Source organism: Panthera onca, chromosome D1 (assembly GCF_046562875.1).
Source record: "Panthera onca isolate mPanOnc1 chromosome D1, mPanOnc1 haplotype 2, whole genome shotgun sequence".
Taxonomy (NCBI): Eukaryota; Metazoa; Chordata; class Mammalia; order Carnivora; family Felidae; genus Panthera; species Panthera onca.
Genome location: NC_138348.1, coordinates 40997256 through 41018379, shown reverse-complemented (window position 1 = coordinate 41018379; position 21124 = coordinate 40997256). Strand labels below are relative to the sequence as shown.

Below are 21124 nucleotides of genomic sequence, written 5' to 3'. Positions count from 1 at the left end.
ATCTGGCAGCTTTGAGGCGTGTAGCAAACTTGGAAATTTCTGCCTGTTTCCAGTGTCACTCCTGGTAAGAAAGGTTTTCTTCCCCACACAACAGTGCATTGAAAAATGCTGTGCAGGGTAATCAAAATTAGAAAGGGGAATTGATTGCCCTTAAGAATGAGAGAACACAAGGCAAATGGAGGAGCAGCAGGGGCTCCATTAAAGGGGTGGCTCAGGATAGAGCTGGGACCCCAGGGAGCAGGAGTTGGAGAGGAAGGACAGACAACCAGGAAAATGGAGCTTCCAGCACCCAGTGGGTGCACTTGACCCTGATCAGTTGCTATGGAAGCTCCTAATGGCAGGTTACAACTGAGGAACTGCAGTGTAGAAATGTGATAACAGTGTCACATGGGAAGGACCCATTATAAAATGGTCAGGAAAAGGGCATCTGGGTGGCTCAGTCTCTTAAGCGTCTGACTTTGCTCACCTCCTGATCTCTCGGTTTGTCAGTGGGAGCCCTGCATAGGGCTCTGCGCCAACAGCTCAGAGCCTAGAGCCTGCTTCATTTCGTCTCTCTCTCTCTCTCTCTCTCTCTCTCTCTGCCTCTCCTCCTACTCTCTCTCTCTCTCTCAAAAATAAATAAACTTACAGAAATGTAAAAAACAACAACAGCAGCAGCAACACAAGATCAAGGTGGCCCTGGCCAGAGAAGGATTCGAGAGTCGCATCCTCCCATGGCTGTGTCTCGTGCCCCCAGGAACAGGTACCACTGAGGAACAAATCAAAGGGAACTGGAAGCTGAGGACAGAGAAGGAGACAGGACACGATTGGCAGGAGAGAGGGGTGTGGACATGGAGGGACCTGGAGAGAGCACCAGGGTAAGCGGAAGGGCCTGGACAGGGCAGCAGGTCAGATCCGGGAAGGGTGGGTGCAGGGCGTCTGCCCTGTGTGACACTGACATGGCCTCCCCCACACCAACCACACGGGCACAGGCCCGGCCTGCACCTGGGTGTCTGCACCTGGGTGTCCATCACCCCTGAGAATGAATGAACAGTCCTTACATCGAAGAATAACACACACTTTCCAACAATCTCTTAAGCATTTATTAGACACCTGTCAGGTGCCCTCCATCAGCCTCTGTGGACAGAGACCTCAATGACTCCGTGTCCCTGCCCTCAGGGGACTCCCAGCCCCTCTCCTGAGTGCAGAGTAAAGAGGAAGCTCAGTACTTGTCAGGCAAGCCATCAGGTCGAAAGTGGTTGGGGTCTTTGCCGCTCCGGCCCCATTCATTGGCTTCCTGGTCAGCCTTCGAGTCCTCTGCTCCGTGGCCGCTGCTTCCGTGCCTGAAAAAGTCTGTGACTCTCTGAGAATTCTCTCTGAGGTCGCTGGAATGGAGGAAGGCAGGTAGGAGATTAATTAGGGGGCTGAGGAGCAATTGCCCATAACCCCATCTCTCTTCTTTGCAAGGGAGAGCTGCTGACAGGAGCCAAGGAAAGAGGGGCTAAAACACTGACCCCCTGGCCCAGAGACAGAGCATCTCAGCCCAGGCTTATCCCTTACTGGATGAACAGCACACATAGGGGGAGGGTCGGGAATCACCCATCCCCACTGGCCTTGCTCTGGCCCCATCAGCCACTCACGCCAACACTGGGCGCAGAGGGGAGGGTGGGCAAGAGAAGGAGGAGCCACAGTGTCTACAGGAGACTTCTCCAGGGCTTGGCCCCTCCTGGCTGTCCAAGGCAGCCAGGCTCAGCTCACCCAGCCCTGCATCCCCAGGAGCCCGTGTTACCTGATCACTTTGGCCGCCCAAGCGCCCCCAGGTCCCCTCTGTGCGGCATCATAGTTCCCCCGGGCGTGGAAGTATTTGTCTGCACCTATGTAATTGGCTTCTCTCATGTCAGAGTAGGCTCTCCACATGTCCCAAGCCCCTGAGAGAAAAGGTCACGGCAAAAGGGATATCACGTGAACAGAAAACCTCTGGTACACCTCAGAGAAGAATCAGGGACGACAAATCTGCCACCGACTCCAGATTTCTGCCTGGTCCCCTTGGATAGCACAGGCTGAGAAGGACAAGTCTGCATCCTAGGTGGTTTCTCCAGCTTTCTCTAGTGGGAGTCGTGTGGGTGGGGCACAGCTGTGTTGTCCCTGCGGGTCTATGTCTGCCTCTCACTTAGGGCTCTGCCTGAGCTGTTTAAACGAGAGAAAGGAGGTATCACAGAACAGGACTTGTCAACTTGAGCGCCCCTGAAATTTGGGGCAATTCTTTGTTGCTCAGGGCCGTTCTGATATCGTAGGATGTATAGCAGCATCCCTGACCTCTCCGCACTAGAGGTGGGCAACATATTCCCTGAGGGTCACAAGCAGAAGGGTTTCCAGACATTGCCAACTGTCCCCAGGGCCCAAAAGTGCCCTCGGTCGGGCAGCACTGCTGTAAAATGAAGCCGCGTGTGACAAGGTCCAGGGGACGTGGTAAGTGAGGAGGTGACAAGAAGGCACCTTCTGGGAAAGGCCCAGGCATACAGCACTTCTGCCCTGAGGCCCAGGAGATGGATACTTGCAGAATGAGGGCGCATAACTGGGACCCGAGTCCCTCTGGGTGTTAGGGGCATAAACGGCATCCTGAAAACCTTCTAAACAGGCTGTACCGATGATATCGGCAGCTTGAGGAAGCAAGGGGTCGAGCCGTGGCCCATCAGCCCTACTTGGCTGCACCTTCTGATGACCTGGGAGCCTCTGAAGTCCCGGTGACCAGGTGACACCCGGCCCAAGTACCTCAGACTCTGGGGGTGGATCTCAGGCATCACTAGCTTTCATGCTCTCCGAGTGATTCTGACCCGTAGCTGAGATCGATAGCCACCCAGCTTTAGGAAGCTGCCTGGCAAGGACTCGGGCCTCACGTGCAGCTGGGTTCCAACCTCCTCTTGGCCACCTGCTGACTGGCAGTTAGTCCCTGGACAATGGACTTGGCTGCTCTAAACCCCAGTTTTGTCCCCTTCAAGTGGAGGACGATGTCTGCCTCCCCGAGGTGTTCTGAAGTCATAGTAAGTGACCACGTGTGCCAGCTTGACCAGAAGTGTCCCCGTTCGCCTAGAACTATCCCAGTGAGCCCTGAGAGTGTCATAGAAAACTCCTCGGGCCCAAACAAACCAGGATACTTGGTCACCCTAAATTGCCTAGTGCAGGCTTGGTAGATGTTATTAGTTCCTCATTTTTATTTATTTTTTATTTTGGTCAAGTAAAATGCTAGGAAGGGGTAGGGAACAGGGGCAGTGTCACTGAGGATAGGAAGCATCAGTGAGAGCTGAGCTGAAGGTGTCTCTGGTTCGATCCAGGTAGGAAATGGAAGGAAGGATGGAAGGGAGGAAGGAAGAAAAGGAGGAAGCGATGAACGAAGGGAGAGGCAAAGAAGAAGAAAAGACGAACAGTTTTAATCATGCTTTGTGCAATGTGTCTGGGGAAAATTCTCTGCCATTGCAAGACTTACTCTGTTTCTACTATCCAAACTGAAGCTTCAGCTGGGAATGATGATTGCTCCCTCTCTAGTAACTGACGGACACAGATCCTCTGGTTTTCAATCCGCTTGATGAAAAGCTCCCCAGACACGGGCACCTTCTAGCACTTAGGACAACACACCTAAGGCAGTAGGTCCACCCCTTGCATGTGCTCGGGGTGAGTCCCAGTGGCCCACGGATGCCACCCCCCCTCCAGTGCTTACCTTGAGCAGCCTCTCCAAAGAACGAATACCATCGGCTGCTGACACCCAGGAACAAGGAGCAGAAGATGAGGCCCGTGAAAAGCTTCATGGTGCTGAAAGGAAGGAGAGGTCAGGGGGCAAGGACAGGGCCCGCGCACCCCCCTTTGGGAGTTGCATGTCACGGAGTCACTGCTGCAAATTCCAGTGGTTCTCAGGAGACTCTTAGGAGCCCGCGTGGGAACCCTACAGCAGGTCCCCACTCAGAGCCACAGCCCTAATTCTGGCCCCGTGAGCCCTGACTGCCCGGCTGGCTGAGAGTCCCCAAGGCGGCATTGATGGAGGAAGAGGGCAGTTGGGAGCAGATTGTCCCTGCCTGGAGTGGCCTGTCATCAATCAACAAGCATTTACTGTGTGTCATCCTGCCAGCTCAGACCTCATACAGGACAAATCAGAACAGAATGATTATTTTGAAAGGAATTTACAGTCAGTTCTTTTCCACAAATCAGTCCTTGGAGTCGCCCCTCACCTGAGTCCCAGTGGAGCAGAACTGCAGGTCCCTGCCTACTGGGAGAGGTGGCCGGGATTTATACTGCGCCCTCCCCGTTGGGCGCCCCATGGGGATGCAAGAAAAGCCAGACCTGGTGCCCGGAAAGGTCCCTCCAGGTCATGGCCCTGAGAGACCTGCAAAGGAAAACATACCGGACACCCGTGGTTTTCTTCATCCACAGGTCAACTTCCAGTTGTGCAACTGTGAGGAAGCAAGCTTGGCTGGTTCTGCCTGGAAGCTGAGTCGGAGGGGCTGTGGAGAGGAAGGATTGGAGCACCGGGCTGGGGGCTGGGGGCTGCTGGCAGGTGTGTGGTTGGGGCAGTGTCTTGCTTTACCGATCATTTCCTCCTGAGCATGAAGCCTGGTTAAGATTCTCTTTCTCCCTTTGCCCCTCTCCCCTGCTCACACACTCTCTCTCTTTATCTAAAAATAAAAAGAAAGGAAAGAAAGAAAGAAAGAAAGAAAGAAAGAAAGAAAGAAAGAGAAAATGTTAAAAGTAAATAAATAAAAATAAACGTTTTTAAGAAAATATAAATTCCAAAGTGGATCTGAGAAGAAATAGAGAAATAAAATAGAATAATGTATATAAATAAATTGAAACGATGAAGACTGTCCCCTCAAATTCCCAAAATGGAGTTCAGTTTTGCTGATGGCTTTTATCAAATGTATACATATCATTTAATACATTAGAAAAAGAAGCAAACCAACCACTCCTAAGCCTGCTTTCCCTGCTTCTCTGCTCCTTCCCTTGGAAATCACAATAAAGGCTCTTGTTCACATTTCAGAACCTCACTCCCTCTGCCTCCTGACCTGGGCACATCACTGGGTGCTGACAACCCCACCCCGTGGCATGGGGTGCCCCATTTCTTTAGGATCTGTGAGTAAAAACCTATTTTGTTAATGGCAGCATTCTCTGATCTGTTGGTCTTGCCATACCTGAATACTGAATACTGAATACTGAATACTGCCATACCTGAATAATACTAAAATCTTTATTTTAAAAACAGAAATATTACTGTTACAAGTGTTTCATGCAGAAAAGAGAGCCCAAACTGTTGAGAATAGAAACAAAACAAAACAACAAACACAAAAGTCCCCCCTCACATCATCCGTGGGAGGGGAAGCATCTTGAGTCAACCAGGCAGGAGTACTAGTTGAGAGGCAGGGCAGGGTGTTGACCCTGATGCATTGAAGAAAGCCAGGATTTGGAGCTGTTACATCTCGCTGGGGATGCGATGGGGCGAAGTCCTGGGGAAACACAAGGTATTTCCTTCCCTGATGACTCCCCACCTGTTGGGAAGTCCAATCCCACAGGATTGGAAAAATGTTCCCACAGAGTTGGAAAAATGGGCAGTTCTGGTGGAAGCTGGGAAGCAGATTTGGGACATGCTAGAGGCAGTTGGGTTATAGGGAGCCATAGACTCACTTCTTCACTGACCCTCAAGCCCTTCTCACTGGTCCAAATACCAGCAATTCCAGACTTTCCCCCAGTGTGCCAGGCCTGGAGGTGAACATGTGTGTATGCGTGCCAGGCCTGGAGGTGAACGTGTGTGTGCCTGCCAGGCCTGGAGGTGACCATGTGTGTGTGTGCGTGCCAGGCCTGGAGGTGAACATGTGTGTGTGCCAAGGAGGGCAGATGTCAGCAGCTGAAGTCATCATCATCCCCACTCTTCCTGAGTGGCTTGCCCTAGCTTCCCTTCCAAGATCTGGTGGGGACGGCTCTCCTTGCTGGGAGCTCCCCAACCCTGGTGAGCCTAGAGCTCCTGAATCAGATTGAAGGCCTCCGAAAAGTGGGGGGCCCTGCTCTGGGCAGTATGCCCATCAAGCAGGTCTGACAAGAATATATCCTAATGGAATTATGGAAAGAGACAATGTGTCAAGAGAAATGGGAGTCTCCACGTAGGCAGAGAATCAGCTTTCATTAAAGAAAAACTGGAAGGCAAATCACTTGGGCCTGAAAGTACTTTCTGTTTATTGAACAGAATTATCATATTCTGTTATTCTAAACAGAATTATCATATTCTGTAATTCTGAACAAATTAATCATATCTCTATGAAGGTAAGAGAAAGCAGGGAGTTCCAGAATGTTTAGGACACAGAGAGCTAAACATTCTCTCCTTATTTTCCTAACTAATCAGATTGAGACAGACTGTCTGGTAAATCTAAAAAATTGGCTTTGCCCGATCATAAGCGGTAAGTTTCCCAAGTTGGATGTTCCTGCCAAAGAAAGGAAAAGGAGCCTCTTTTTGACATAACATTTTATTGCCCCTTTAGGATGAAAACTTTTTCTCTTTCATAAGACTGAAAAACATGCTTCATGATCTAGAGGGTTGAATAGCCTGATGGGTACCAAAGGTTTAATGATGATTTGTGAGGTGCCCTTCTTATCAACACTTGAAATTTATTTATTTATTTATTTATTTATTTATTTATTTATTTATATTTTATTTTAAGTTTTAATTCTAATTCCAGTATAGTTAACATGCAGTGTAAAATTATTACTTTCAGGTAAATATAGTGATTCAACACAGCCATACAACACCTGGTGCTCCTCATGACAAGTGCACTCCTTGACCTCCATCAGTCACAGAAAGGTAAATACTATATGATTTCAATCATACGTGGAATTGAAGAAACAAAACAAAGAATCCAAGGTCATCACTTGAAATTTAAACAAAACTTAGGAAAGATTACCAGGACTTAAAAAACTTCCCCTCCCCAGAAGAGTTCTCAGTTTCACCAACACTGTCCAGTTCCAAAAGAGATTTGGGGTTTTGAGTTGTCTCTAATTCACTACTCCCTTTTGCAAATGTTTAAAAAGAAAGGGAATAAAATATTTTATTTTATTAAAAAAACTTTTTAATGTTTATTTATTTTTGAAGGAGAGAGAGAGAGAGAGAGATAGCGTGAACGGGGGAGGGGCAAGAGAGAGGTAGACAGAGAATCTGAAGCAGGCTCCAGGCTCCGAGCTGTCAGCACAGAGCCCGATGCGGGGCTCGAACTCATGAGCTGTGAGATCATGACATGAGCCGACATCAGACGCTTAACTGACTGAGCCACCCAGGGGCCCTGAGAATGAAATATTTTAAAACACGAGGTAGTGGGGGGTTTTTGTATGTTAACATCAGTTCCGAACTCTGACTCACTGTTGCTGACAGTGGCTCATGACTGAATCCCACCATGTCCCACTGCGTGTCCTTTTCCTTTATCCATTCCATCAGGTAGAGGCCAGGAGGCTTCAGAGGCTCAATAAGCCCCACCTAACAGTCCTTGGGGGAAAAGACCCAGACCTGAGTACAGACAGTTTTGAATCAGGGTTTTCTGGTGCCTCGAGAATGCAAATTGGGAACTCCAAACTAGGAGGAAAGGGTTCTGTCTTCAGGAGGATGCTTGGGCTTTGTAAGAAGGGACGCACACCAAACAGAATTAGGAGTCCATGTCTTTAATTAAAGGGGTTAGTTCTTTTCCATTCCTGATGATTAGCTTGTTAAGTAGAAGTGATGGAAGAGAAATCATTTCTCTTGCCCTCTCAACTGCAGTAATCAATAGCCTAGTGAATAATCATTAAAGGGGCAGGTGATCTTTTGACAGCTGAGCCATTTATGATTTATTAATTTTGAGGAAGACACGATGGGAATCCTCAGGAAGTAGGGTCTGGGGTTTATTGTTCTTTGAGGGAGACAAAAATCTTATGAGGATTAGTGACACCTTGCCTCTCTTTTCTTTCATTATATTTTCTGTACCCATAACCTTTTCCATTTATTTATTGGAATTTTATTGATTTTACCATTACATAAGTATGAACCTTCTCTCTATGCATGTATAATATAATCATTTTTCTCCTTTGTCACATGACTCATTTTCACAAAGGCATAGCCTGGATCTGGTTATTTCTCACCCCCACCCTTAACCCCTAATGTGTGCCCAATAACTAATCTAGTGATTGTTGCATAGAAGGCACTCAATGAATAGTTGATAAATGAATATATGAACAACATGTTATCATAGGGAATTTCAAAAACCTAGAATAACACGAACAAAACCTACTACCTGGAAACATGGAGACTGTCTGATGTGCAACTTCTTAGGCTGTGTGTCACTGTGGGGAAATGTCCTTGAACATTTGAAAAATGGAATTGTATTGTATTGCACTCTTTCTCTCTTTTTTTAATGTTTATTTTTTGAGAGAGAGAGAGAGAGAGAGAGAGACAGAGTGTGAGTGGGGGAGGAGCAGAAAAAGAGGGAGACACAGAATCTGAAGCAGGCTGCAGTCTCTGAGCCATCAGCACAGAGCCCAACCCGGGGCTCAAACCCACAAGCTGTGAGATCATGACTTGAGGCAAAGTCAGACGCCCAACTGACTGAGCCACCCAGGCACCCCTGCATTCTTTTTCTCTTAAGACATTATCTAGGCTTCTCCAGGTCATCAAATGCTCTTCCACAATATAAGTATATGGCAGACCAGAAAGCATACTAGATCTGTCTGAATCCAGGGCTTGGCTCTTGACTTCAATGCCATGCTGCCTCCAAGTCTAGGCAGCTGGGATTTAGGATTTGTAATGGGAACTCAGTGTCACAATCTGTACTGGAAAAGTATTCTGGTGTTTTGCAATGGGACATTCTGTTAAAGATAAGCATGGAGTAATGGAATGGGGCAAAGTCCATATTTGTACTACCAGAAGCTGAGATTGTTGTGTCCGATGGCATTCTCCCAAATCAAATTATCCAACCTAGAATTACCATAAACCACCTTTAAAATTGTTAAGGGCTGTACAGTTTCCAAGAAAACAACATTTGCTAAGTTATGGAGGCAAGGAGCTAGAGTAGAGAGAGCACTGGCCAAGGCATGTGTGGTTCTGGTCCTTGAGTGACCCATTTATATTCTCTACAGCTTCTCCATCAGAAAGGGGTTTGGAGGTGGTTTGTTTCTTAATGAGCAAAAAAGAGTCACTCCTGGGAGATGTGGTGTGTGTGTTAAAAGAATAAATTGGCTATGACTCCATAAAGGATGAATTTATAGATAAACAAAGCACCCCTGGCCTAGGGAGAAAACTTGGATCCTCTTTTCAGTAATTAGAGATCTCAAAAAGTAGAAAGACCTGGCCTATTATTCCTATCATCTCCAAGTTTGAAATCTGTGTGTCAGCTTGAAAAAACTAATTTTTTATTTATAAAATTTTCATATTAAACATGTAATGGGACTATCCCTTATCTATCCTTACTAACCACTCTTTCCCCCACCCTTCTCCTTTGTTCCTCCATTCTCTCTAGAACTCGTGTCAATAGTAGACGCAACATCTTTGGGAGGAGATCAGAATAGCATCCTCATTGTTTCTCTTTACAGTCCATTTGGGATTTGGGGGGTAGTTTTACTGGCTCAAAAGCATCAGCCTTCCACTGTACACACCCCACACTCAGCCCAAAGCAATAAATAACCCCAACCTGCTGTCACTAACCCATGTGCTAAACCACTGTTTCCTTTACCCCTGTTCTTATGTCCCTGATTTCACTTGACATAAACTAATTTTTTATGGGTCAGTCTCACCCCTGTCTATACTCTATCTGCTTATTCACCACTGCCTTCCAATGAGCCCTGATGAGAAGGCTCTGTGGTGAGTATTCCCCTTTACCTTTGCTTATTTCCTTCCCCTGTTACAAAAAGCTGAAACTCGCCTTTCCCACGTTGGTTCCATTTGACTGTCATCCTTTCCCATGGGGTAGACCTCCCGTAATTCCTGAACAAAAAAATGGGAAAGAGGGTCTACATCCTCTTTGCCCCTCACTGCCATCTCTATATCCCTGTTAGAGTAAGCAGTTAGGTTTTAACAGGATGCTTGGAAGCCAGCAAAAGGGAAGACATGGCCCACTAGCTGGGGGGGGGGGTGGGTTTGGGGGAGTTAGAGACCTGCCCTGGCAGCACTCCAAATACAAAAATAGGAAGTTGGAGCACCTGGGTGCCTCAGTCGGTTGAGTGTCCGACTTCGGATCAGGTCATGATCTCTCGGTTTGTGAGTTGGAGCCCCGCGTTGAGCTCTTTGCTGACAGCTCAGAGCCTAGAGCCTGCTTTGGATTCTGTGTCTCCCCATCTCTTGGCACCTCTCATGCTCATGCTCTGTTTCTCTCTGTCTCTCAATAATAAATAAATGTAAAAAAAAAATAAAAAAATAAAACACAGGAAGCCGGATCAAACCAGACAGGCCCAAGACAAAGATGGCCAGAGACTCTCACCAAGTAAGGGAGAAAAGATGCAAAATCCTGCTCCCCCCAAAATCCCCTCCCCAACTAATAAATATTCCCCACCCCTAATTAACAACTATCAATATAAGATAGAGACCCAAACCCCAGGCGCATAGCTTTCCCTTGAGCGTGCCTGTTCTCACATCTTGAGAGTGTAGTCTCGCTTTAATAAACTTTCCTTCTTACACCACTCAACTGTTGTGTCTAGTCTCTCTTTGAAGTCTTTCTTGTGACAGGACCAAAAGCTTCTGGCCACATCCTGGGGTGGGCTGAAGAGGCCTCAGGGCCCCGGGGTCTCCTTAAGTTCACCTGGCAACATCCCCAGTGCTCTTTGGAATGCCTTCTCCTAAGTCCCCATCAAATTCCTTACTACCCACTCTCCACCCTTACCAATGTAATTTATTTTCAAACACAGGCATTCCTAAAGTCCACTCCAAACTTGCTATATCAGAATTTTCAAGATTCTGGCCCAAGAATTGGCATTCATAAAATGCTGACCAGATGCTCTTGATATAGACAATCTAGTTACTACTATTTAGGGACAAAGCATCTCTCAATTATATCTGTTGATAGAGCTTTCCACTCTTCTCCCACCTTTGTGGAAAATTTTCACGTGTCACAGCCCTCCTGATATACTCACTGCCAACTCTCTTCCTGATGTTAATAAGATTGCTGAACCTTCCAACACCCTGAAATCTAAGTTCTTGCTCTTCTTAAAACCCCAAAATGCAAATATCTGGGCAAAGAATATTCTAGATGAAAGGAATAGCTAATCCAAGCGCCTGAGGTGAAATATGCTTAAGAGTTGGAAGAACAGGGAGGGGGCTAGTGTGGCTGGAGCAAAATGAACGAGAGGAGAAAAGTAGGAAATGAGGTGTAGGTAAGAGAGACTAGAGTCTTATAAGCTACTGTAAGGGCTTTTGGCTTCACTATGGGTAAAACTGAGATCTTCTGGAGGGTTTTGAACACAGAGTGACATGGTTTGTCTGGTGTTTTAACAGTCTGGTTGCTCTATTGAGAAGATACTAGTTGGGGGCAAGTGTGGAAACGTGGAAACCAGTTAGGGATTCATTACAATAATCCAAACGATGGTGCATAATAACAGGATGGAAGTGGCAGAGGAGGTGATAAGTGTTTGCTCTCTGGATATATTCTTTGACAATAAATTCAATCACTCCAAGTAGGCTGGGATTTTACTGCTTATAAACAATGTCCATGTTCATCTCTAAATGACACATCATGGTTTCAAAGTTTTCCCATTCTTCTTAACCTCCAAACTCCACCATCACCCTACTTCTACCCATCCATGCAGTTGCTTCTCCTTCATTCACTCACTGATTCATTCAATCAATAAAAATTACTGAGAACTTATTATAGGTGGGGTGCCCTGCTACGTGTAAGAGGTTTAGCAGATTGTCTGTCAGTAAACCAGACAGGGTTCCTATCCCTGGGTTTTGTGCACTGTGGGGCCAAACTCCAAAATGCAAACAGGTAGAGACTGATGAATCCTGAGAGAGGTGAAGGATAGGTGGTTCTGGTTTCTTTCAGCTCTCTGTCCTTCATCTCAAAATACATCTTCCTCATCCTCTCTCCTTTCTTTCTTCTATCAGAGAAAGATCTGCTCCTGCTACATCTAGGTAACTCCATCCTCAGTGGTCCTGTGGACCCTTGGACCTTGGAGTATATTTATGCCCTCACTCACTCTCTCTTTGTTAATTCTCTCCCTATCCCCTATAACCCTCCCTCATCTTTAAATGAATCCTCCTTTGACTTTTGCATGTGTTAATTCATTAAAAAATTTTTTTGATGTTTATTTATTTTTTTTGAGAGAGAAAGAGACGGTGCACAAGTGGAGGAGAAGCAGAGAGAGAGGGAGACATAGAATCTGAAACAGGCTCCAGGCTCTGAGCCTTCAGAGCCAGACACAGGCCTTGAACTCACAAAGGGCAAGATCATGACCTGAGCTTAAGTCAGCCGCTTAACCGACTAAGCCACCCAGGTGCCCCCTGCATATGTTAATTCATTTGATAATTTAACAAGTATTTACTGAGCGGTGAGATCCAGTTTCCCACTGCTTCAAGTCTGCACTTTGGCAGCTGAATGTGGTCGAGGAAAAATACAGAGCCGCGGTGATTAGTTTCACTTCAAGTTCATGATCCTTATCCTCCAGCCTCCTTGCAATCCTACTACGCTTCCCAAGCCTGTTCACCTTGCCATTCTCCTAGATGACCACTTTTCACTCCTCTCCTAGAACTTCTACCATGTGTCCTCCATCCTCCTCTCAGTTGATGACTTTGCTTCCTATTCCACTGAAAAATGGAAGCAATCTGAAATGAACTTCCATGGGCTCCCACCACGCATTTATTCCCAGGAAGTCTGCTGTCTCTCCTGTTACTGGGTGGTGACCTGCCACCCTTAGGTTTAAATCACGCAGACAACAGTGACACATGTTGCTAGTTGAGTGACCAAGACGTAAACATTAATATCCATTCAAAACTTTAACTGCAGGGGCGCCTGGGTGGCTCAGTTGGTTAAGCATCCAACTTTGGCTCAGGTCATGATCTCACGGTTCGTGAGTTCAAGCTCCGCGTCGGGCTCTGTTTCGGATTCTGTGTCTCCCTCTCTCTCTGCCCCTCCCCTGATTGTGCTTTCTCTCTCAACAATAAATAAATAAACATTAAAATAAATTTTTTAATAAAAAAATAAAATAAAAATAAATTTAAAAACACTTTAACCGCAAACCCAGTCTCACACTATCAGGACTTGGGTGATAGAAAACAAAGAAACACAGACATCCATTTTACCTGCGTGTTTCAATAATTGCGTCATCTATAGCTTTAGAACACTGTTCCCAGCCATCTGGATATAGAATATGCAGTGCCAAGCAGAAAAGACTATCACTCAGCCCCTCGAATTTGGACGTGGACAAATCTTAGATGTGTAGTTTTTCATTTACTCTGCCACCCAAATTCCGGTATATTTTATGAAGCAAAAATTATTTGCATTCATGATCTCTGACATTTTTTATTTTATTAAATTTACAGTACATGTTTGTCGCAGTATAGAAAGGAAACAGAATTCGTGTCCAACTTTCTAGAGTATTATTGTATTGCAGACAAAACACCCACAAATGGGCTCATTAGTTATTAAATAATTAGGTAATTGGTGTTTTAATTGTTTTATATTGTATAGCTATCCTTCACAGATTGTTGAGCAGGTATTTGAATGGTTCAGATCATATTTGTGAAAATTGGCTAAGAAGGGATTCTTATTTTTTTCTCTTGTAAAATAAAATAATTGGCATTCAAAAATTTGCTGTCTTTAACCCTCCCCCCCCAAAAAAAAATTGCTATAGGGATATTTTAGAGTTAAGGAAACAGAAGTTTGGCTTGACATATCTTAAACCATCAAGGCTGCTTCTGAAGTTCACGACAGGCCTCTTCTGCTTTAATCCATCCCGACCTGGTGCTGACCTTAGCATTACCAATAAGACAGTGCTGTGGACACAGTGCTGATTGCGTGCCCTCGAGAACATGGTGAACATTCCCCAAACCCACTCGACTTTCTGTTAGAAAGCGGCAGCATCAACTACACAAAGTGACACAGCACAAGAAGGGCAAGGATCCTCTGTATGGCTACGGAGAGTGGTGTTATGACCCTAAGCAGCGTGGCTGTGGAGGGCAGATGAAGCAGATTTTCCTAAACGAGGGAAAATCAACCTGGAAGATGGTGCTGAGGTTGGAATGCACTGAGCACAACTGCAGATAAAAAGTAATTAAAAAAACAATTGCTACCCAACACGCTGTCGGGAATGGGTCAGAATTAGATAATTTGGGATGTCACTGTGTTTATACTTACAGATCGATCGCTGCAATGTAAACACATGAGGCTAGACACGTTCCAGCACATGGAACACCACTGGAGTGTATGAAAGCTCAGCAAGTACTCGTGAAGCACGAATAAAACAAAGAATGAGTGCCTGTTATTCACCAGAGTGTCATAAACACTGCATATACAAAGGTGACAAAAGAGACATAGTTTCTGTTTTTTGTTTTTGTGGGATTTTTTTTAAATGTTTTATTTATTTTTGAGAGAGACAAAGACAGAATGCAAGTGGGTTAGGGGCAGAGAGAGAGACACAGAATTCAAAGCAGCCTCCAGATTCCAAGCTGTCAGCACAGAGCCCGACATGGGGCTCAAACCCACGAGCTGTGACATCATGACCAGAGCTGAAGTTGGACGCTCAACCGACTGAGCCACCCAGGTACCCCATTTTTTTTTTTGAGAGAGAGCATGCACTCGGTGCAGGAAAAGGGCAGAGGGAGGGAGAGAGAGAGAGAGAGAGAGAGAGAGAGAGAGAGAGAGAGAGAGAATTTTAAGCAGGCTTCACACTGAGCGTGGAGCCTGACGGGGGGCTCGATCCTATAACCCTGGGATGATGACCTCAGCTGAAACCAAGTGTTTACCCAGGTGCCCCTAGTTTCTGTTGTTAACTTTAATTTAAATCGGTCTTTTGGGGCACCTGGGTAGCTCAATCGGTTAAGCAACTGACTGGCTCAGGTCATGATATCGAGGTTCGTGAGTTTGAGCCCCTCATTGGGCTCTGTGCGGACAGCTCAGAACCTGGAGACCACTTGGGATTCTGTGCCTCCCCCCTTCATGCTCTGTCTCTCAAAAATAAACATTAAAAAAAATGGTCCTTGGAAGTATTTTGAAATAGTCTTATAATGTAAATGGACTTCAGAGATTGTATTTCCTGTACCCTGGACCACCCCAAAAAGAAGTCAGCTTGGTTGTCTGGACCCATGATTTGTCACCCTGTCAATAATGTTATAATGGATGTAATTGATATCCTTTGTTCCCAAATGGTTCTGGAACATACAAGATATCTTTGTAAAGCTGAAAGAAACCTTAGCATATCACTCTTCTCCCATATGCTAGATTTCCTATTCAAACCAAGAGTTTGAGAATTTGAGATTATGTATTTCATTTATAAAGCAATAACAACAAGACATAATAGTTGACTAAAGAGGCAGGGCATTGAGAGTCAAAAAGAATAGTTCTTACTGGCTTGTCCAAAAAAATCCAGGAGAGGGAAGGAGTAATAATAAGCTTCATTATGTTTCAGGCAGAGAATCAGCTTTTTGTTCAGTCTTTAGACAGCTTGGAACAATGTCAACTGTCTATGCTGAACTATAGTCTCAGGCATTCTCTTTCTAGAATCGTTACAGTTAGGAAGCACAAGGGATATTATCTTTGAAGAGTAGGAGGCTCTGTTCATTTATACACAGGCCTCATCTTGCTGGACAGACCCTGCTGAAATTTCTGACTAATAGTGAGAAGAGGGCAGACAGTGACCCCCCTGCACCCTTCAAAATACAGCAGACAGTTTTCCCTCAACATTCCCCTCACTGGGAGCCTGGTAGTTATCCAATTGGACTGCCATTTTCCCATAACAGATGGCCTATTATAGGTTTCTAAGAGTTTACATTTTAGTTCCTTGCACCAAACACTCATTTCCACTCTGATGTAATTCCAAGATTCAGTGAGGGGAGACAGAATCCCTCCAACTAGATACTCCCAACCTGGGACCGGCTAAGGTAATACACTTCCTCATGGGCTCAACCGGCTGAACGGGGCTTTTCAATGCCTCGGTGCCAAGAGCTTAGCATGTGCACACAGACCGGTGGAAGGATCTTCCCGAGACACTTGTTGGGAAAAGCCATCAGTTGGGAACTCAAGAGCTTACACATGAACTCAAAGGGTGTCACATCTGGCACATGGACCATCTGGCCCGGCAGGGACCATCCTGAGGAAATGATCAGTAAAGCAAAGCCCTGCCTGGAGGAGCCGTCCCCAACCACACACCTGCCAGCAGCCCCCAGCCCCCAGCCCCCAGCCTGGTGCTCCAATCTTTCCTCTCCACAGCCCCTCGGACTCGGACAGCAGAGCCCTCCTCCTGAGCCCCAGCTTCCAGGCAGAACCAGCCAAGCTGGCTTGTTCACAGTTGCACAACTGGAAGTTGACCTGTGGATGAAGAAAACCACGGGTGTCCGGTATGTTTTCCTTTGCAGGTCTCTCAGGGCCATGACCTGGAGGGACCTTTCTGGGCACCAGGTCTGGCTTTTCTTGCATCCCCATGGGGCGCCCAACGGGGAGGGCGCAGTATAAATCCCGGCCACCTCTCCCAGCAGGCAGGGACCGGCAGCTCTGCTCCACTGGGACTCAGGTGAGGGGCGACTCCAAGGACTGATTTGTGGAAAAGAACTGACTGTAAATTCCTTTCAAAATAATCATTCTGTTCTGATTTGTCCTGTATGAGGTCTGAGCTGGCAGGATGACACACAGTAAATGCTTGTTGATTGATGACAGGCCGCTCCAGGCAGGGACAATCTGCTCCCAACTGCCCTCTTCCTCCATCAATGCCGCCTTGGGGACTCTCAGCCAGCCGGGCAGTCAGGGCTCACGGGGCCAGAATTAGGGCTGTGGCTCTGAGTGGGGACCTGCTGTAGGGTTCCCACGCGGGCTCCTAAGAGTCTCCTGAGAACCACTGGAATTTGCAGCAGTGACTCCGTGACATGCAACTCCCAAAGGGGGGTGCGCGGGCCCTGTCCTTGCCCCCTGACCTCTCCTTCCTTTCAGCACCATGAAGCTTTTCACGGGCCTCATCTTCTGCTCCTTGTTCCTGGGTGTCAGCAGCCGATGGTATTCGTTCTTTGGAGAGGCTGCTCAAGGTAAGCACTGGAGGGGGGGTGGCATCCGTGGGCCACTGGGACTCACCCCGAGCACATGCAAGGGGTGGACCTACTGCCTTAGGTGTGTTGTCCTAAGTGCTAGAAGGTGCCCGTGTCTGGGGAGCTTTTCATCAAGCGGATTGAAAACCAGAGGATCTGTGTCCGTCAGTTACTAGAGAGGGAGCAATCATCATTCCCAGCTGAAGCTTCAGTTTGGATAGTAGAAACAGAGTAAGTCTTGCAATGGCAGAGAATTTTCCCCAGACACATTGCACAAAGCATGATTAAAACTGTTCGTCTTTTCTTCTTCTTTGCCTCTCCCTTCGTTCATCGCTTCCTCCTTTTCTTCCTTCCTCCCTTCCATCCTTCCTTCCATTTCCTACCTGGATCGAACCAGAGACACCTTCAGCTCAGCTCTCACTGATGCTTCCTATCCTCAGTGACACTGCCCCTGTTCCCTACCCCTTCCTAGCATTTTACTTGACCAAAATAAAAAATAAATAAAAATGAGGAACTAATAACATCTACCAAGCCTGCACTAGGCAATTTAGGGTGACCAAGTATCCTGGTTTGTTTGGGCCCGAGGAGTTTTCTATGACACTCTCAGGGCTCACTGGGATAGTTCTAGGCGAACGGGGACACTTCTGGTCAAGCTGGCACACGTGGTCACTTACTATGACTTCAGAACACCTCGGGGAGGCAGACATCGTCCTCCACTTGAAGGGGACAAAACTGGGGTTTAGAGCAGCCAAGTCCATTGTCCAGGGACTAACTGCCAGTCAGCAGGTGGCCAAGAGGAGGTTGGAACCCAGCTGCACGTGAGGCCCGAGTCCTTGCCAGGCAGCTTCCTAAAGCTGGGTGGCTATCGATCTCAGCTACGGGTCAGAATCACTCGGAGAGCATGAAAGCTAGTGATGCCTGAGATCCACCCCCAGAGTCTGAGGTACTTGGGCCGGGTGTCACCTGGTCACCGGGACTTCAGAGGCTCCCAGGTCATCAGAAGGTGCAGCCAAGTAGGGCTGATGGGCCACGGCTCGACCCCTTGCTTCCTCAAGCTGCCGATATCATCGGTACAGCCTGTTTAGAAGGTTTTCAGGATGCCGTTTATGCCCCTAACACCCAGAGGGACTCGGGTCCCAGTTATGCGCCCTCATTCTGCAAGTATCCATCTCCTGGGCCTCAGGGCAGAAGTGCTGTATGCCTGGGCCTTTCCCAGAAGGTGCCTTCTTGTCACCTCCTCACTTACCACGTCCCCTGGACCTTGTCACACGCGGCTTCATTTTACAGCAGTGCTGCCCGACCGAGGGCACTTTTGGGCCCTGGGGACAGTTGGCAATGTCTGGAAACCCTTCTGCTTGTGACCCTCAGGGAATATGTTGCCCACCTCTAGTGCGGAGAGGTCAGGGATGCTGCTATACATCCTACGATATCAGAACGGCCCTGAGCAACAAAGAATTGCCCCAAATTTCAGGGGCGCTCAAGTTGACAAGTCCTGTTCTGTGATACCTCCTTTCTCTCGTTTAAACAGCTCAGGCAGAGCCCTAAGTGAGAGGCAGACATAGACCCGCAGGGACAACACAGCTGTGCCCCACCCACACGACTCCCACTAGAGAAAGCTGGAGAAACCACCTAGGATGCAGACTTGTTCTTCTCAGCCTGTGCTATCCAAGGGGACCAGGCAGAAATCTGGAGTCGGTGGCAGATTTGTCGTCCCTGATTCTTCTCTGAGGTGTGCCAGAGGTTTTCTGTTCACGTGATATCCCTTTTGCCGTGACCTTTTCTCTCAGGGGCTTGGGACATGTGGAGAGCCTACTCTGACATGAGAGAAGCCAATTACATAGGTGCAGACAAATACTTCCACGCCCGGGGGAACTATAATGCCACACAGAGGGGACCTGGGGGCGCTTGGGCGGCCAAAGTGATCAGGTAACACGGGCTCCTGGGGATGCAGGGCTGGGTGAGCTGAGCCTGGCTGCCTTGGACAGCCAGGAGGGGCCAAGCCCTGGAGAAGTCTCCTGTAGACACTGTGGCTCCTCCTTCTCTTGCCCACCCTCCCCTCTGCGCCCAGTGTTGGCGTGAGTGGCTGATGGGGTCAGAGCAAGGCCAGTGGGAATGGGTGATTCCCGACCCTCCCCCTATGGGTGCTGTTCACCCAGTAAGGGATCAGCCTGGGCTGAGATGCTCTGTCTCTGGGCCGGGGGGTCAGTGTTTTAGCCCTTCTTTCCTTGGCTCCAGTCAGCTCTCCCTTGCAAAGAAGAGAGATGGGGGAAGGGGCTATTCCTCATCAGCTCCCTAACTGATCTCCTACCTGCCTTCCTCCATTCCAGCGACCTCAGAGAGAATTCTCAGAGAGTCACAGACTTTTTCAGGCACGGAAGCAGCGGCCACGGAGCAGAGGACTCCAAGGCTGACCAGGAAGCCAATGAATGGGGCCGGAGCGGCAAAGACCCCAACCACTTTCGACCTGCTGGCCTGCCTGACAAGTACTGAGCTTCCTCTTTGCTCTGCACTCAGGAGAGGGGCTGGGAGTCCCCTGAGGGCAGGGACACGGAGTCATTGAGGTCTCTGTCCACAGAGGCTGATGGAGGACACCTGACAGGTGTCTAATAAATGCTTAAGAGATTGTTGGAAAGTGTGTGTTATTCTTCGATGTAAGGACTGTTCATTCATTCTCAGGGGTGATGGACACCCAGGTGCAGACACCCAGGTGCAGGCCGGGCCTGTGCCCGTGTGGTTGGTGTGGGGGAGGCCATGTCAGTGTCACACAGGGCAGACGCCCTGCACCCACCCTTCCCAGATCTGACCTGCTGCCCTGTCCAGGCCCTTCCGCTTACCCTGGTGCTCTCTCCAGGTCCCTCCATGTCCACACCCCTCTCTCCTGCCAATCGTGTCCTGTCTCCTTCTCTGTCCTCAGCTTCCAGTTCCCTTTGATTTGTTCCTCAGTGGTACCTGTTCCTGGGGGCACGAGACACAGCCATGGGAGGATGCGACTCTCGAATCCTTCTCTGGCCAGGGCCACCTTGATCTTGTGTTGCTGCTGCTGTTGTTGTTTTTTACATTTCTGTAAGTTTATTTATTTTTGAGAGAGAGAGAGAGAGAGTAGGAGGAGAGGCAGAGAGAGAGAGAGAGAGAGAGAGAGACGAAATGAAGCAGGCTCTAGGCTCTGAGCTGTTGGCACAGAGCCCTATGCAGAGCTCCCACTGACAAACCGAGAGATCAGGAGGTGAGCAAAGTCAGACGCTTAAGAGACTGAGCCACCCAGATGCCCTTTTCCTGACCATTTTATAATGCGTCCTTCCCATGTGACACTGTATCACATTTCTACACTGCAGTTCCTCGGTTGTAACCTGCCATTAGGAGCTTCCATAGCAACTGATCAGGGTCGAGTGCACCCACTGGGTGCTGGAAGCTCCATTTTCCTGGTCTTCCATCCTTCCACTCCAATTCCTGCTCCCTGAGAGGAGGAGGAGAGAGAGAAAGAGAGATGAAATCAAAGCAGGCTCTAGGCTCCAAGCTGTTGGCACAGAGCCCTAAGCAGCACTCCTACTCACACACCGTGAGATCAGGAGGTGAGCAAAAGTCAGACGCTTAACTGACTGAGCCATCCAGGTGCCCTTGTGTTGGTTTCTCAGCAGCGCCTTCAAATCTGATTAAAACCAGTTTCTGTCCATGCCATGTAAGACTTGTGTCCAAAGCAGTTTTTCTCTGCGTCACCTCACTGCCTCACTCAAGCCTAAATGAAGACATCAATCCACCTCACTTGTGATTCTTCCCTCACAGCTTCTGCACCTTAACCAGTCAAATTGGGGAAATTCTAGTGAAGAGCCAACAGAACGAGAAGACCCCTCTTATCAGTTGAGCAGAATCAGGAGACAGAAACCAGTTAGTAACTGGAGTTGGGAAATTGTAATGTAAGGAATTCTTAACTGGTAC

General features: G+C 47.8%; 2 protein-coding genes across 4 annotated transcripts; one reads left to right on the top strand and one right to left on the bottom strand.

The window, feature by feature from the left end:
- Positions 1-1059: 1059 nt before the first annotated feature.
- LOC144612940 (serum amyloid A protein) lies at positions 1060-4241 on the bottom strand. Of its 2 annotated transcripts, none has more exons than XM_078433284.2 (4): positions 4200-4241; positions 3695-3786; positions 1769-1907; positions 1060-1364 (listed from the first exon to the last, which is right to left on the bottom strand). In XM_078433284.2, exons 2-4 carry the CDS (start codon positions 3780-3782, stop codon positions 1202-1204), a joined length of 390 nt encoding a protein of 129 aa, XP_078289410.1. In that variant the 5' UTR covers positions 3783-3786; positions 4200-4241; the 3' UTR covers positions 1060-1201. The 2 variants fall into 2 exon arrangements, with proteins under 2 accessions (XP_078289410.1, XP_078289411.1); XM_078433285.2 differs by having other exon boundaries at positions 4156-4240.
- Positions 4242-16554: 12313 nt separating this feature from the next.
- LOC144612942 (serum amyloid A protein-like) lies at positions 16555-19823 on the top strand. 2 transcript variants are annotated; one of them, XM_078433289.2, is made up of 4 exons: positions 16555-16686; positions 17100-17191; positions 18979-19117; positions 19519-19823. In XM_078433289.2, the coding sequence occupies exons 2-4, from the start codon at positions 17104-17106 to the stop codon at positions 19679-19681; spliced, it is 390 nt and encodes a 129-aa protein (XP_078289415.2). In that variant the 5' UTR covers positions 16555-16686; positions 17100-17103; the 3' UTR covers positions 19682-19823. The 2 variants fall into 2 exon arrangements, with proteins under 2 accessions (XP_078289415.2, XP_078289414.2); XM_078433288.2 differs by having other exon boundaries at positions 16599-16730.
- Positions 19824-21124: the final 1301 nt, after the last annotated feature.

What these genes read in the sequence shown, in the direction of transcription:
- LOC144612940 (XM_078433284.2), bottom strand. Translation starts at nt 3,782, where the DNA reads ATGAAGCTTTTCACGGGCCTCATCTTCTGCTCCTTGTTCCTGGGTGTC. An exon ending in CTTTGGAGAGGCTGCTCAAG is followed by an intron (nt 1,908 to 3,694) that starts GTAAGCACTGGA and finishes CTTTTCTCTCAG; the next exon opens with GGGCTTGGGACATGTGGAGA. An exon ending in TGGGCGGCCAAAGTGATCAG is followed by an intron (nt 1,365 to 1,768) that starts GTAACACGGGCT and finishes CCTCCATTCCAG; the next exon opens with CGACCTCAGAGAGAATTCTC.
- LOC144612942 (XM_078433289.2), top strand. Translation starts at nt 17,104, where the DNA reads ATGAAGCTTTTCACGGGCCTCATCTTCTGCTCCTTGTTCCTGGGTGTC. An exon ending in CTTTGGAGAGGCTGCTCAAG is followed by an intron (nt 17,192 to 18,978) that starts GTAAGCACTGGA and finishes CTTTTCTCTCAG; the next exon opens with GGGCTTGGGACATGTGGAGA. An exon ending in TGGGCGGCCAAAGTGATCAG is followed by an intron (nt 19,118 to 19,518) that starts GTAACACGGGCT and finishes CCTCCATTCCAG; the next exon opens with CGACCTCAGAGAGAATTCTC.